Source organism: Hippocampus guttulatus, chromosome 12 (assembly GCF_054856545.1).
Source record: "Hippocampus guttulatus isolate MCC_2025c chromosome 12, RoL_Hgut_1.0, whole genome shotgun sequence".
Taxonomy (NCBI): domain Eukaryota; kingdom Metazoa; phylum Chordata; class Actinopteri; order Syngnathiformes; family Syngnathidae; genus Hippocampus; species Hippocampus guttulatus.
In genome coordinates, this window is record NC_141272.1 from 4,056,948 (window position 1) to 4,073,847 (window position 16,900).

General features: G+C 42.3%; 2 protein-coding genes across 3 annotated transcripts; both read right to left on the reverse strand.

The window, feature by feature from the left end:
• Window positions 1-454: 454 nt before the first annotated feature.
• On the reverse strand, window positions 455-11,864 carry barx2 (BARX homeobox 2). Of its 2 annotated transcripts, XM_086126370.1 has the most exons (5): window positions 11,388-11,864; window positions 6,213-6,531; window positions 3,003-3,087; window positions 2,377-2,499; window positions 455-2,274 (listed from the first exon to the last, which is right to left on the reverse strand). In XM_086126370.1, the coding sequence occupies exons 1-5, from the start codon at window positions 11,572-11,574 to the stop codon at window positions 2,191-2,193; spliced, it is 798 nt and encodes a 265-aa protein (XP_085982496.1). In that variant the 5' UTR covers window positions 11,575-11,864; the 3' UTR covers window positions 455-2,190. The 2 variants fall into 2 exon arrangements, with proteins under 2 accessions (XP_085982496.1, XP_085982495.1); XM_086126369.1 differs by having other exon boundaries at window positions 455-2,499.
• A 2,131-nt stretch (window positions 11,865-13,995) lies between these two features.
• On the reverse strand, window positions 13,996-16,672 carry rbm7 (RNA binding motif protein 7). The gene is made up of 5 exons (XM_086126273.1): window positions 16,469-16,672; window positions 16,064-16,226; window positions 14,966-15,032; window positions 14,776-14,869; window positions 13,996-14,680 (listed from the first exon to the last, which is right to left on the reverse strand). The coding sequence occupies exons 1-5, from the start codon at window positions 16,559-16,561 to the stop codon at window positions 14,438-14,440; spliced, it is 660 nt and encodes a 219-aa protein (XP_085982399.1). The 5' UTR covers window positions 16,562-16,672; the 3' UTR covers window positions 13,996-14,437.
• Between the last annotated feature and the right edge of the window lie 228 nt (window positions 16,673-16,900).

Sequence of the window (16,900 nt, forward strand, 5' to 3'; positions counted from 1 at the left end):
CATTTGGGGTTGACTTCCCCTATAAAAACTGGAAGACACAAATATTATAATTCTTATGCCATTGATCCGATTTTGTTGATACTACCCTCAAATTAAAGCTCAGAGTTTGCATTTGTAGCACTAGAATGTAATTCATTGCGGAATGATGAAAATTGTGTTATGTCCAAATATTTGTACAGATGTGTCCATCTCACTGTATGTCATAACCTGTGTTTTTGCTGATGTGGTTTTGATTGCTTTTGATTGGTCATGCTTTGCCTCGTTCCCGTTTCATGTCTTGTCTGTATTGTTCGGTTTTTGTGTGCAAAAAATAATAATAAATTGGAACCAAAAATAACAAAACAAAACAAAAACAAACAAACAAAAAAAACATTGATGCATTGTGTTGCTTTAATAGGATTTCATGAGAACGCTTGAATGTAAAAACAGAATTCTATCAATGAAAACTCCACAATAACACCATGGGAAGTTTATTTGGTATCCATCACGCGCATTTAAATATATAAACACACAAACCTTAAAGAAGGGTAATGAGTTCAGCAAACAAGCATTATTTACATCAGAAAAATACTGCATCTTTCATATGAAACAATTGCAAATACCTGTGGTGGATTCTTGATCAAGCTACAAAAATGCTTGCAAGGCAGAAAAAAAAAAAAAGCTTTTGGAACAAAGTCAGTCACAGGCAGTTAGAGACAGCATTCGCCTGCAGTCTGAAAATGCTTGACACTTTAAATGTTTCTGTTTATCTTTGGCAAAGAGACTGTGATTTATTTCCTTGGAGAATCTCTGACAGCTTAAAAGTTCCTAATAGCTTTTAAGGGAGAAGAGGAGCTGTCCTGGCACTGCAAGAGAAGTCAAAGATCCCGGACAGCGGCAACACTTGACATCCCAACTATTTTAATAATCCAAATTTCAAACAGCAGTTAAAAATACAGTTGTATACACCTATAGATATAAAAAGGACCATATATCTAATAATTTACACATTTCTACAGTATTTGCAGGTACAACGTCGACCGAATATGTACTGTAAATCTTCCGGAAAGAGCTCAAATGACTAGTTTGAAATCAACTTTCAAATACATTTGCTTCCCTCCGAAACCGACAAGGCACTGGAGCGTTTATGATTCTTTGGCAGTGAAATAACGCCACATAATGGCAGCACGGGAAGGAAAATGCGAACATTTTGACACGGCACAGGCATCATGTGAGGCTATTCTGCGCATCAATACCAGTGACATAAATCATTTCATTCTGCAATAAATAGCACTGTCTTGTGACTATTTGAAGGCCTACTTGAGATCGGGCCACACTGTAGCTGTAGCCAAAGTAACATTTTCTTACCATAAATGACAATTGTTATTGGCAAAGAAACGGATGTACTTTTCCATTATTTGTCCACTCGTGATGCACCTTCCGAGCCGGACCCGAAGGTGGACCAGAAGCTCTCTGCAAGGAGCACAATAAGCCAGACACTGCTTAACTCACAAGTTGTGTTGCAGTTGCTACGTTTTGGATTACGATTGGAATCTGGTCAGCCCTGCATAGCATTTTTCCTCAAACTGCAAGAAGGTATTTACACTCAGCAATAATAGAGTAGGCTGAGTGTTCACCGTGTCCCCCGCCTACTGCCCGAAGACAGTTGGGATAGGCTCTCGCACCCCCCGCGACCCTCGTGAGGATAAAGCGGTCCGGAAAATGAATGAATAATAGAGTATGTTAGCTTCTGATTTTACCACCACATTCCTTGAGTTGACGGAAAATGCTGTCGCTGTTCATTAATCTCCCACATCTTTGACGACACCCCCCCCCCCCCTCCCCACCTTCTGAAACATCAGCTCAATGGACCTCCAAAAGGCCACGTACCACGGCATTTGCTTTTTCTTTGGCTTCTCTGAGATGCCACCACAGACAGACCGAGTGCAATGAGAAGAACAGAATTCGGTTTCAGACAAAAAGGATGAAGATGTGTCCTCGCTGTCATCAAGGGAATTTGACATCTTTCTTGAGTTAAGAGAGAAAACAAATGTTTTGGGTTTCTATTTATTAAGTGTGTGTTTCCAAAGTCCGGAAATGTGTGTCGGTCTTGTGATAGCACAACTCTCCTATCTGGCTTCAGTGATCTTGAGGCACTATTTGTTTGCAGGCTTCGGGGCGGGGATCAGTCTTTGGTTGTGTTCTTGTTACTTAGCTCTCTGCGTGTGTCTCTGGGGGCATTAGGAGAGGTATCACCCGATCAGCGCCCTCCGTCGCGCCGGCTGTCTTCTGACACTGTGGAGCGGCGGTGGGCGCAGAGCTTACAACTCCAGGATCCGACAGAGGCGCCGTTTCTTGCCGGCGAGCCGGCGTGGCATTTGCCTCTGTCTTTCTCACCTGCTCCTCTTCCTCCTGCTTCAGCCGGCGCTCTTCAGCTTCTATTTCCTCAGTGGTGGGAATTGAGTTCTTCTTGGGTCTGCCTTTAGGCTTGGTTGGCGCCTCCTGACCGCCTTTGAGTACCTACAAATACACACGTCATCTATGCGGATTGTTCTTGTCATGAAAGGTCTGGGGAGGCAAAAACTGTGAGTGCTATATATTCATGAAGAGAAGACATTGACTGCTGGATACGCCTTTTGCAGCCATTTATCTTGGGAGTCAACAAGTTCACTTTTTGACCCGACCCTCCTTGGCAATGTGTTTGCTCCCTTTTGTTGTTAACTGTCACTCACACATCGCGTGCTCCTTCGACCGTGTGGCCCCACAGGTATGTCTTAATTACTTCAAGCCTGTCTGTTTAGCATATGAAAATGCATAAAGCAGAGTGGAACCTCTAAAACGGCAAACGGCAAAAAGTTTGCGCAAATTGGAAGCTGAATAACATGTACAGATTTTCGATAGTCACTGTTTAATTTACATCATTTCTGATGGCAACATTGGATTGAAACTCTATTTGGACAGTAGTAGCATATATCATATTTGATCACTTCCCACCGTCACAAATATATTGGGATGTCACTCACCATCTTCTTCCACTTCATGCGCCTGTTTTGGTACCATGTCTTCACCTGAAGCTGTGTGAGTCCAAGGGACTGTGCCAAGTCTAACCTGAAAGAAAATTTAAAAATCAAAACTGCTGAATTTAAAAAATAATAATAATAAAATAAAATGAAAAACAATAAAGTAATGCTCGGTTAAGATTGACACTGTTACTCGCCCTTTCAGTTCAGAGAGTCATTTTTTTCAGTTGAATGTGTTGATTTCATTGCTCCAGCCAATCGCGCAACTGTTTTCAAACACGCTGCCTTTGAATCAGGCATCAAAGCTGGCAAGTTAGACGCTTCACACATCTGCAGTGTTTGAAACATCTGCACCGGGATCTGTAATGTAATAAGTGGCTGCGTGGAGAAATAGTAAATGCATCCACCACATGCGCTTGGTCCATGACTAACAAGGCTACTGTCTGGCATGTAATCTGAGAGCCTTTCATTTAAGGGGAGAAATGCTTAGCTGAAAATGACATTTCCTCTTGTTCTACTCTACTCAGAGTCTCTCGGAAGCAGGAAATCAGAACAATTGTGTGTGTGTGTGTGTGCGTGTGTGTGTGCGGTACGTGTATACTGCGTCCAAGTGGAGCCCAAAAAAAAGTAATAAGTATACGACGAAATACCTCACTTATTGAAGGCTCTTTGTTTTGCAGAGACAATTGAATGTATTTATGTACTAACTACTTCCTTTGGGGCTGTGACTAACCGTTTAGTCTTGGGTGTAACCTAATGTAATTATTGATGCTGCCTCGAAGCTAATGACTGCAGAGGGATTGTACAAAATCATTGTCTGTTTTAAGATAGAGAGTCCATGCGCTTGGTGTAAAAATGGACGGAACTTCAGTTTCGTGCCGGGGCAAGTCTAGTTTAGCGTGTTTGAGACCGTCTTGCCACTCACTGGACCTTTCGGGAAACCGATCTGCTGTGCCCCCGATGCACCTGACGAATTGGTCACAGGAATTAGAAGACGCTCGATGGAAAAATGAGCGTATCTTCCTTTTTGTCCCAGGGCAAGTCTAGTTTAGTGTGAATTTGGTCGACCGCGCTGCGTAATGATAGGGTGTTTTCTATGACGGTACAGTCCCCTGGCACACCTGTTAATTTGGTGGACAAACTTTCTCTCTCCCACAACAGCGCAAACGCCCCCAAAATAGGGCCCTCAATGAAGATGTTGAAACAAAAGTGAATTTATTTCTTACCTATTCAGCACAACAGCAAAACAATATCACTGATAATAACATCCATCCATCCATTTTCCGAACCGCTTGATCCTCACTATGGTCGCGGGGGGTGCTGGAGCCTATCCCAGCTGTCTTCGGGCAGTAGGCGGGGGACACCCTGAATCGGTTGCCAGCCAATCGCAGGGCACACAGAGACGAACAACCATCCACGCTCACATTCACACCTAGGGACAATCTAGAGCGTTCAATCAGCCTGCCACGCATGTTTTTGGAATGTGGGAGGAAACCGGAGTACCCGGAGAAAACCCACGCAGGCCCGGGGAGAACATGCAAACTCCACACAGGGAGGCCGGAGCTGGAATCGAACCCAGTACCTCTGCACTGTGAAGTCGACGTGCCAACCACTGGACTACCGGGCCGCCCGATAATAACATTGAAACTGTAAAATATTCTCATTTTAAATTGTGACCTTTCATCATCCAAACTTAGACCTTGTGGAGTTTCTCCTCATGCGAATCTTGAAGAACCAACTCCACACATAAGCAGGTCTTGCTTTTTCTTTGTTTTTTTGTGGGGGATGGTGAAGAGGAAAACTATGAGGCTAACCATTTAGGTGTTACTCGAATGTATTGCAACATGAGAAAGCGGTCCGCCCATCTTTGTCCCGGCTATTCAGTACAATATGGCTAAGACCGCTTGTATGCAATCACAATAAGGATGATAAGTACACCATTTATTGAAGTAATGTTTTGATACACTGTATTGGCAGATCAAACGTACCGTGCGGTTCTTATGATGTGCTTATTCAATTTTCACATCAGTGCTGGAATGCAATATGATTGTCAAGACAAAATGTGGTCCAGCCATGCGTACACAAAAGGTTTTTGCTCACTGAACTGTTTTGCTGTTGGCGATGTGATTCAAGAGGAGAGAGGGTGACTTTTCCAACACCTCTGGCCAAGTTAAAATGAGATATAAAATATTACACGAAGGGATTTTCCCTCAAAGATTAGATGCACCTTAAAAGATTTGTCGAAATCTATTTTCAAGCATGTGTGTCGGCAAGAATAGAAAGGTGTGGTTTTTTTTGGTTTTTTTTTTTTTTACAGATCTCTCCACCCGCCAATCTAATGTTAAAATATTGCTGGACTGTACATCAATGCCCAAACACTGTCTTATAAACAGGATAGCACTCCAGATTTGTTCAAAAGTAGAATAGTTTACATCATTTTATTGTTTGAGGCTAAGTGCCTAGTATATACACCTGCACGGGTTTCAAAGATTTGTCGTAATTCACTTTAATACATTTGCTTGCGTTGGCCACAATCCCTTTTTTTTTTATGAATGTGGCTTTGTTTCTTCCCCCCCCCCCCCAACTCCATTTCTTCTTTATTTTACCATAAAAGAGGTCCGGGGTGAACACATTACTCTTGTCTGAACTGGAATCCTGAGGTAATATTCTGGCTTGGCCAGAATTCACATTACGTGAGACATTCCCCACAGGACAAATGTTAGCTTAACTGTTGCTTGATAATTGCGTTTGCGGCTTTGTGAAGCTGTGTGTACGCGTTGTACTTTGGAAATGTGCTCGATGCCAGGTATTCAGCTTATCAAAATGCCACACGTGAGTGATGCTTATATGCCAGTGGAAATGCTCTTGCATCACACACACACATGAGAAGTCGCCCTTTGCATCGAAATGAATACTCAATTTTGATTGGCACCTTCAGCAAAATGTATAACATAGCCAGCCAAGTGTAGAATGTAGATTTATTTAGGAAAAACAAACAACCACTTTGTACTGACAGTGTAGCGGTACACTTGCTTGACTCTGTAGCAGGCGAGATGGAATTGGCTTGCAACCAGTCCTTGGAGAACTGTATAAGTGAGAGCGTGCGAACGGCCTCTTCTTCTTATTATTATTAGTGTGGGAAAAATAAAGGATATCTTATCTTATCTTATTATTATTATTATTATTATTATTATTATTATTAACTCCACCGACCTGTCAGGCGTGGACAGGTACTTTTGCTTTTGGAACTTCTTCTCCAGGCCCATCAGCTGCAGCTCCGTGAAGATGGTGCGGCTGCGACGGGGCTTCTTCAGGCGGGGGGTGCCGCGCTCTGTCTCCGAGTCGCTGCTAATGCTGAGGGGCGTTTGGCTGGGCGACGGTTCGGAGCCTCGGCCGTGCTGCGGCGACAATAGCGGGAGATGGGGCGGCACTCCACCCGAGGATGGAGGTGTGTGCGGGAGGTGGCCTGGGTGGCTTGGAGGCTGCCGTGTGATGACCGAGAGGAGTGGGTAGGCACGCAGTGAAGAAGAACCTGAGACGGCACACACACGCACACACACACAGAACAATGTAATAAACACTCGAGCAACAGATGAGAGCAGGGTTACTGTAAGTTTTCAGGAGGCTCTTATTCTGTTATCGACCGTGTGTAATTGCTCAATTATTAATTGCCCAGCGTTTTCTAGGAAGTGTTTTACTCTTGACCTCGCTCTTGTAAAGGGCGCTGACCCCTATGACGCAGTCTTGTGTTTTACACCTCTCCCCTTGACCCTTCACATGAATGATTATTTTGCAGAAGATGTTAAATACGATCAGATGACACGTCGGATGATGTACACGCACACACTGAAGCAGCTGTAAGAAAATCTCAAAAAACACTGTCCGATGCAATGAACTCATTTTTACCTCTCTCTCTGTGTCCTGTGATCTTTCACTCTTGTGTGCAATCATGCATGAGCACACGTTGTCAAATTTGCCCTCTATCAGAGCACACAGAGCAGCGAGACGCCAGAATCAATAAAAAGTAACACTTGTCTGGAGCCAGTGGGAGGGAAGGGAAGAGGGCGAGCATGAGGTTTAGCCGAATGGATGTGGCGGGTCAATGAAAGTCATTGTCACACGGTATCTGCCAGAAACATCTTTACGACCTCACGACCGACACAATAACAGTCATCCACCGAGCAAAATGAAACTTTGCGACTGTTGAGCTGATGAGATGAAATGTGGGCACGCACACTTAGACAAAGGCGGGACAGTGCCAACGTGTCGAGAGGTTCTGGGTTTGAATCGCTGTGGAATTTGAAAGTTTCTCCCCTTGCTAGCATGGTGGTTTGTCTCTATGTACCAGCTCAGGGTATACACTGCCTCTTGGCCAAAATCAGAATGCTCCAGCCCACCCGTGACCCTTGTAATGACAACCCCAAGAGAATATGTATAAGGAGATGGATTATATTCACGCATATACACACACAGTTGTGGCAGGTGAATGTAGTGTAAATCCCCCACTTATCCACCAACGCACCAGCAACGTGACATAGAATCTGACTTTTTATGTATAAGTGTTCCGCTTGTAAGCCCCCCACCCACCAAAAAAGAAAAAATCAGATGACGAATGGTGGCACTTGGAGGAAGAATGAGCATGCCTTGTCTTGCGCCGTTGTATATAAGGCCTACAAAGATGCTTGCATACTGTATAACCTGCACAGAAGTACATGACAAGAAACATGAGAGGAAACGTGATAATGGAAGCTGTCATGAGACCGTGCATTGTCCATACAGGCACATACACTCTATGGGGCACACCTGCTTGCTCTCTACACGTACGCACAAACAGACACAGATGCACACATGAACACAAAGAGGCACTACCTGCAGTTGATGATGACATCATGTCAAGGTGCTGAGGTCAGGTTAATCCTACAACCTGAGATTGCTGCCGTTACAACAGGCCTCGACAAGATCTTTTTTTTCTACTACTTTTTTTTTTGGGGGGGGAATTTGTGCGCACAGCTACTACGTGTATTTTGTCACAATGTGTTTCTGACTGTGAATCACCTCCGCTGACACTTACGATATCAAGTCATAACCATATGAGTTGGAATGCTGCCGAGGGTGTTGAATGGTACGAGGGGGATTTGATCCTGGGTAGGGGTGGGCAGGGAGAAGGGGGGGGGGGTTTACAAAGAGAAGACATTTTGTCAGCAAAGAGCTTGACGTTTAAGTGGGAGGCACACAAAGAAGGAGCAAAAGAGGAGAATGTTAACGTCGCCGGTGACTTTCCACTGACAGCATACGAGCTCGCATGTGACACGCTGTTGACAAGCTCCGCGTCCTGTCAATAGGCTACAAATAAACTGTTTAAGGAACTGCAAAGAGCACTGGTGCAACAGATACGCTTGATAATCAAGGTCGCTATGTAAGAAATGCTTATGGTAACCGTTACGGCCAAGAATAGATCAAGACATTCAATTTCCATTTTATTAGCGATACTATCAACAACATTTCCTCCATTGGACATGCAAATACTTGTTAACTGACTGTTCTTACCAGAATGTAGAAGGGAAGCAAACAAAAAGCACTCTGTTACATTTGAACTTGACTATATTCCAAGAGTACAGTCGAACTGCAAGTGTATGCCTGTTCGACGGTGCCAAAAAAGCATGAAGGCTCATGAGCTGACGTCATGTGGCCTATGTATTCATATTTTTGTAAGTCATTCACACAGCCACTCAGAATATCGCCATCCAACAGAAAAGCATGCATTTTCAAAATGTTCTGAGTTAATTGGTGGGGGGATATATTATCAGGGTTTATTGGTCGTGATTAAAAGTTACATTTCTATATAATCAAACTGTTTTTTTTTAAATTGAAAACAGTTTTGTTATTGTTTAAATATTTTGGTGGTGATTAAATCAATATTCACTTTGTTATATTCATATGCTTCTAAAAAAATCCAGAAATATTTTTTAACGTTTTTTTTGGGGGGGGGCATATAAAATAAAAACAAACATTTTCTTAAAAGCATGTATGTCCAAATGTTTGACCTTTTGTAGACCCTATTAAATACTTGTCAGAGCAGGCTTACATGTACTACCTCTTAGATTAATTTTATAATTTGTTTTTAGTTACTTTTGGTATAATGCTAAAACGTGATTTACATTTTATGGCATTTTCCCAGTGCACATTTCTGCTTGAATTCAAATATTTTCTGCAGTATTTTGTGGAAACTATTCCAATGGACGCCAGATGTCATGTTCTATAAAATGCATGAAAGTGCTGCCTTAAAACACGAGTATGTTTCTCTTAATTTATTAATTGAATGATTTAATTCAGTCCCCACCCCCCCTAAAAAAATGTATTCATTGAAATGTGGCTGACTGAAATCATGTTTGATTTGAAAATGTGTGTGGGGGGGGGGGGGAGGGGAGCAGACGGTTGTTAAGCAACTTTGAAACACAAAGCTCTGTGTCTCAAATGACTGAATAGCTCAAGTCATTTACTGTTGTTGATTGTGTGGAAATGGTTTGCTGATCAAAGTTAATCTGAACTGAAATGTTTGTGTGTGTGTGTCTGTGCATACTTGCCCGTATGTGTTGACATGGGTGTAATCAAGCCTAACAGGGCAGCATTATGCTTAATGGGAAGTTACATTGTCCGACACAGATTTAGGGTTTAAAATGGGATGAAAACTCTTTTGTTGGCTTGTATTTCACTTTGAGCCTCTACAAAGACCAGTACGCACACATACGAACGCATGCACAAACACACTTTTCTTGTTTTGATAGGATTTTTCACCATGCTGACAAATGAGATTAGACTGCAGCTAAATGCCCTGCCCCAAGTCTCCCATATAAAATACCGCATTCTGTCATTATGTTGCTTGCTTTTTAGTATACAGTACAATGCCTAATCCTGATGTCATTTATGTTGAAAAAGAATAAAGTGGATTGAGGCACTGGAAATGGCCACAGACAAGCAACCCATAAGCAACAATTGGTGATCCGCTCCGACTGTTCTTTCTGGCACCCGTGTTCTTTAGCGACATCTGTTGGGAGGAGGTGGTCATGACATCAATCAAGTCCTCAAATTCAGTGTAAACACTTCGCTGGTGAGGCCCACTTCAGCCTGACAGGTTCTATATCAAGCGCTAAAGGCAATAGATGTTGAAGAATATAGTGTGTCTCACACCCCAGCAGCTCCAAATAAGTGGGCACCGTGTTCCAGTGCCCCAAAGCAGGTTACTCTATCCATCGGGGCGGTGTGGTGCCAACCATAATGCCCTCCTGCATACACTATATCACAGGGATGAGAGGATCACGACTCCTATTTTTGTATCTGCCCTCGCCCCACAAACATCACCACCCATCATCACCAGCTCTGGCATCATCAAGTTGCACTGGTTATTATTTCAGACTTCGGAGCAATTAGCTTTAATGGTTAGTGGAGCCGGCAGTAGCCTTGGACTGCATGGAGGCTATTAAGAATATCCCAGTTATTGAGTTATTCTTGACATATCTATCTCTCTATCGATATATCTATCTATCCATCTAAATTTGTAATATGTGATAGAGTGTTACAATCACGTCGGTAGCTATTGTCTTTCTGTCACTATTTTTCAGAGTTTACACGATCAGCAATGTTAAGTTGCACACCGTTTTCATTCATGGAAAATATCTGTCCGAATAGGGGTTAGCAATTCCGGTTTCACACGTCTCCCTCGTCCGACATACCCGATTCAAATGATCAGCTCAGTAGAAGATGGAAAATGCTCCTGATCATTTGAATCAGGTGTGTTGGAGCGGGGAGATATAGAAAACATCCAGGACACCAGCCCTCGAGGACCAGAGCTGCCCGCCCCTGTGTTTGAGGGTTCATTAGAATGTAAAAAGTTATTTAAAACTTGCATGGAAATCATAGCTTCGTTAGATGCTCTGAGCTACCATTCCAAAAAAGAACTTTGAATGTAACTTATAAAAATTATCAGATGTCCCCTAAAGCACAAGGGATGCTCAAAAGTGTGCACGGTGTGATTTATAAGGTCCCCAAATGGGTCTATATGACAATAATATAAATTATATAAAATTAAATAAACAGGGTTCAATTGACGGAATACAATAGAAATTATAATTATTGCTTTGTAGTAGGTGCAGTGATTGAACACGTTTAATTGCAAGTCGTTTACATTTTGAATCAGCCAAATGTTGTATTACCCACGTCACCTCTTGCGTTAATCAGCTTTTGTGGAAATATTAAAATATAGTAAATATGAAAAGTGGCCTATACGATGCGTAAAAGCACGCGTAAAACTGCCCACGCGCTTGAAACTTCGCGCTTCGGCGTTTCCTATGAATAAATCAGGTGAGTTCAATGCATATTTTTTTTTCTTACCCGAGCAAGAGTGAAGAGGCTTGGGTCGGACGACGAGCGACGGGCACACGGAGTAGAGGGAAAACTTCTCAAAATAATCACAAGCCTCCTTGGAGAGGATCTCGTCGATCATGAACGTCTTGTAGCGTCGCCTGGCAGCCTTCAGCTGGCCAGGGGAGGAAAGCCTCACTTCGGCTTGACAGTGCATGCTGGATCCCTGAGTATGAAGGCTCGAAACAAGTGCAAGAAGACTCGGGCGGGGAGGGTGACAAGTCAGACCACTCCGCTACACCACTACGACTGCTCCTAGCATTTTGCGGGAAGAAGATTCGTTGGAGATGAGCCGATTGAGACTTGCACGGACTAACATCCACTTGTATATAAACAGACACAGCTCGTTCTCTCTCTCTCTCTCTCTCTCTCTTTCTCTCACGCTCCCTCCATCTGCTTCCGCCCTCCTCCGATGGACTGCCGCGAACGAATGAGGCCAATAGCGGACGCTTAATTCCATTCATTTCAGTCGTTCCTTTTTTTTCCCCCATTTTGATTTTGTAGAATTGAAATGAAATAGCCGAACCTGCCCTAACTTGTTTCGTGTAAATTCCAGTTGAGTTCATTTACGTTTTGTTGATTTAGTGTACTGTACTTCAATTTAAAAACAATTCTGCCATGTCCAAACGATCAGCGGTTTTTTTTGGACACTGTTATAAAAAATAAACAAATGAAAGTTTACAGATTCGGTTGGAAGTAAGTGTACTGTTAAAAACGAGGAGTGTTTTTAATATATTGTCTCTCCTAAAGAATGAATATTCAATCAAGACTGAGCAAAATTATTGTTTTGTAATTTTATGGTAGTTTTGCGATTTTCTACAGTGAAAACGTAGAAAATATGTTACATATACTATTACAGGATTATTTTGTGAAAATAAGGTACACGTTAAAATAATTAACCATTCAACACAATAATAACCACAATTGTTTAAATAATCATTGTTTGAATCGTATCGTTTCGTTTAGAATAGTAATTATGTTGTGTTTTCACGATTAATACAACCGAAGGATAAAATAAAAGTATCCAGAAGGACAGTTTTAGTTCAGATGTTCGGATGTGGTTCAGCCAGTTGAGTATCAAATGACGGAAAAGAGGCTCATGTTAAATCATTTTGAAGGATTTCTTTTCAACCAAACTGTTTGGCATTCACATTGTTTCAACCGTTTTTCTGTTCGAAATAATAATGCAGTGACTTGACAGGGTTTCTCATTTTTAGAATAAAAGGTCAAATGAATGCATGTTAACTTTATGTGCTGCATGCTGACAAGTAATGAGAACGGCAAGAAATTGGAACGACTCTACACAGAAAGAAAACTGTTGCGCCCGTGAGCACTGCAGTCAAACTAGACTCGGTGGTGACTTCATTAGCGACCCTTGTACAATACACGTACACACAAAAAATACCGTGGCAAATTAAATTGAAATAAACATTTTTTTTCTTGTGACAAATGCATCCCAGTGGGTATTTGATGTCAATCCAACATCACAATGACATCAATTGATTCATTGTGATGTTGAATTAGACTCATGTACATGTGTACCCAATGATGTGGCCAGCAAATGTGTAGTACCGGTAATTCAAATGCAACAGGCAAAATGTATTTAGGTCCACCTGCACTATGTAATGATGGAAACCACCATACAAAAAATAAATAAAATAAAATACACTCCTCACAAAATAAGCGTATTATACTTGATAGTTTCATTAAATGAAACTCTTTGTTTAAGCGTGCCTGATTTTATGACCTGCAAATAGTCATTTCACTGCATTTGGCTATCAGCTACCAGAAGTGCAGCCATCATAACATTGCTGTGGGTTGGGGCTGTGGTGGAGTTGAAGTGGGTTCAGTAGCCGGCAGGCTACTTAATCTGGCTGCTTCAGAGCAGGAGACGCCAGCCAGATCAAGCAATTAAAGTTGTAAGACCACCACATGTGTCATAATAATAATAACAATGAAGGCCTTCCGCCTGACAGCCTGCAGAGGATAAAATTGATTAGCGCACACAGAAGGGTGTAAATACACCTTTAGCGCCACATGAGACTGACACTTAAATTGTTCCTACATGCAACCAGGCAGCTTCAAGCACGTTCGGAAGGCTCGATTATGACCTCATCGTTGGTTGTTATGGGATGTGATCATCACTTTGTTGCGGGGACACCTGGGCAGGGATGCGAAAAGAGCGACAGCAACATGAGATGTGCCGGATCAAAGCAGTTCCTATTCCAGGAGGATTGTCCCAGAATAGCTGGTCTGTGTCCACGTTGGGTAACAAGAAACACCTCCACGTAATTGCACGTATCCGAGTGAACAGAGTGGGTGACAAATCCACGTCAAGCCCTGAAAACGTCCTAAATAGAAAGGTCGCATGGAGAAGCTGATCATGTGGCTGGGATACATTTACTGCGGTAATTGGCTTCCCTGAAAGAATATGCACGGTACCTGTAGATTACTTCCGAACCCGCAGCACAAGCATATTAGTTACACATTTGGCCATTTATAGGTGCAAATAAGGCCACCAGCTCCACGCGGCACCACAGCGAACACGTTTGTGCAGTAATGAAAGAGGATGCAAATGTTCAGCCAAATAATGTTTATAATCAGGATTGTTTTAAAACATCACTCATTTGCCTTAAGAAAATCAAGGTTTAAAAAATAAAGGAACATTTTTAGTAAACTCAACATTGCAGAAGTGGTGCTGGTGGATTTTTTGTTGTTTTTTGCAAATTACCTGAACATTGTACAATTACTCTGAGCACCATGATTAATATTGTTAGTTAAATTATACAAAAAAACAGGCCAAAAGGCCAAGTCCTGTCCCATCCCGTCTATTTAAACAAGAATCACATTTCTGTCATTGGCCAAATGTGATCTGTGAGGTTTGTCACATTAAATACAATTTTAAAAACGTTAAAATTGTAAACCAAAAAAAAGGGTTAACATACAAATCATTTTTGTTCATATACAAAACAACCTGAGCATACAGATATTGTCAACAAAAGAGTCTCTTTTCCCTTACATCAGTATCGTCTCCAACCACGGTTAAAGCTCCTGTCGTCGTCGTGTTGCCTGTTGCCACCTTGGCCGTTGTGATGACGGCCGCCGCCCCCCCAGGCATTCTGCTGGTGATAGTTCCTGTTGTGTTGCTGCTGCCGATTATGTGTGAAGCTGCCTGCGCCCCCTGCAGACGGACGCCTCTGCGTCTTGGAAAAGCTGTTGGCTAATTGCGGCGGCTGATACATCTGTTGCTGACACATGTTCATCTTGGAATGGAGAAGACAAATTAACACATTTTGTATTGGAAGGGGACCTCAACAAAATTCAGGCTGCAATTCATCTTGATAATAAGAGGGTTTACCATGGCATGCTTCTGCAGACTGTCAGGGGAAGAAAAAGACCTTTGCATAGAAGCTGGCGGAGTGTATGGAGGAGACGTGAACTGCGGCGGCACCCTGTAAGAGAAACATATTCAAATATTCACCCCATCATCAAGCACACAAAACGGTGACATGGCAGCTTCAACTAAACCACGAAACGGATGGCTTCACCTCAATCTGTGGGGATTTAGAGTACTTGTAGGACTCATGTTCCCAGAATTGTTGCTGTGGGTGCTGCCTAAAAGAGGGTATAAACAAAATTAAATTTGTAACCGTTGGTAATAGTTTTGTCCTTCGGTGTGATTGTGAGCATGACCGGCTGTTTGTTGATGTGTGCACTGTGACCTCGCCTGCTGCCCGAAGACAGCTGGGATAGGCTCCAGCACGCCCGCGACCCTCGCGAGGGTAAACGGATCAGGTAATGAATCGGTGAGTAAGTGCAATTCAAAGGTGAAGGTGGAAACAAAGAAGAGTGCTTTGAGTTATTTCGTCACGTAAATTTAGGAATATTTACCATTCCAACAGCTTTCAAACAACGAAGCTAGATGCTAATGCTATTCAAGCTAATGCTAGCCGCTAGTGGCAACATTCCCATAGAAGGCAAAGGCAATCAAGGTCAAGCTCATCTTTATTGTCAAATATGCTTGATGTATGACATGCAGCATAGATGAAATTTCTTCCTCTCGATCCTCAGTGCAAAGATGCATGCAACATGCTGTGCATTAATACACACAGCTAGGTTTTCAATGCATGTGCAATAAAAACAATCAATAACATGCAATTGTCAATGCCAAAATTTGTGCTATTAACATATTACATCTTTGATTTTTTTTTTCTGTGGGACGCCAATGAATATAGACCGCAGCAACACAGTGCCGGTAGGTTGGAATAAGGACAAGGTGTGTCATGTGTAGCCATTTGGTTACCAGAGTGCTTTGTGTGGCGAAATACATTGAATCAACGACGTTTAAATAGCTTGAATAGCTATTTAAATAGCTTTTTGTGATCGACTGTACAAAATAGATTGCTGTTGTTATTCAGTTGCTGTTATCAAGGTCTATTTTGCCTGTTGAATGCAGTACAGTACGTGCAACATAGCACGTACTATACTGTACGTCACCTGTTGCCTACTAATATAGAATATAAATAACATACACACAAAAACACATTTTATCCCCCATTTCCCCCTATACACTTTACGATCGACTTGGGACGACCAAAAACAAAACCAAACGAAAAAAACACGGCATTTGAGCACGCGTAACATACCTGTTCGGAATTGCACATGGATCATTCTACCAAACAGGGACGTCCCGTCTAGGAGCTCCATGGCATACGGCACAGACTCCTCGTGTTTGTACACGGCGAAACCAAATGTTTTCTGTTTGCCATCACCGTCTTTTGGAATTTTGGTTTTGATGAGAGGTCCTGCCTACTGAGAGAGTTTTGTTAATGTTGTGCTAGCATGTTTTGATAATTTAAGTTTAAATTATCTTTTTTTTTCTCGATTGACCAGACTGCACACTTTCATTTTAACGTTGAGAGCGAACTAATTTTTACTGCGAGGATATTCAGCGTTAATGTCTTTCGAGGATATCTTTCGATCGACGAGGCAGTGCTACTAGCTAGCACTCGCAACCGACCAGCAAAAGCCAGCTTGCAAGAAAACATCACCTGTAAGAATAGCTCGAATAAAAGCTCCTCAGTCACTCGCATATCCAAATTCCTGATAAAAAGCGTCCGGTCAGCTTCGTCTTCGATCCCCATTATAATGTGGCTAGTCTAGCTCGTCTCCGGGAGATGCTAACAAGCGCTAGCAAAAGCTTTGATTTAAAAGATAAAAGAAAGAAAAGAAAACAAGCTAGGCCCGTGACGTCATGTTTAATGACGAGTTGACAGGATCTCTCTCGCTCAAAGAGCCTTCATTTTTGAATATATGTGCTCTACTGCCACCTTTGGTTCCGGATGCCGAATGGCACCCTTGACATGAATGCCGGAATTAAAAATGTATTGCCAGTTCTTTTTGAGTGCCAGTACGTAAGTATGTTATCCAAGGTGAATGATCGAATGAAGGAAGTTACATGGGACATTATGACCATATACAAA

Excerpts from the sequence above, each read along its gene's own strand:
- rbm7 (XM_086126273.1), bottom strand. The coding sequence starts at position 16,561 with ATGGGGATCGAAGACGAAGCTGACCGGACGCTTTTTATCAGGAATTTG. Across the intron at positions 14,870-14,965 it reads CTAAATCCCCACAGATTGAG|GGTGCCGCCGCAGTTCACGT; the intron begins GTGAAGCCATCC and ends TTTCTCTTACAG. Across the intron at positions 14,681-14,775 it reads GTCTGCAGAAGCATGCCATG|ATGAACATGTGTCAGCAACA; the intron begins GTAAACCCTCTT and ends CTCCATTCCAAG.
- barx2 (XM_086126369.1), bottom strand. The coding sequence starts at position 11,574 with ATGCACTGTCAAGCCGAAGTGAGGCTTTCCTCCCCTGGCCAGCTGAAG. Across the intron at positions 6,532-11,387 it reads GCCTCTTCACTCTTGCTCGG|GTTCTTCTTCACTGCGTGCC; the intron begins GTAAGAAAAAAA and ends GTGCCGTCTCAG. Across the intron at positions 2,500-3,002 it reads GCATGAAGTGGAAGAAGATG|GTACTCAAAGGCGGTCAGGA; the intron begins GTGAGTGACATC and ends GTGTATTTGTAG.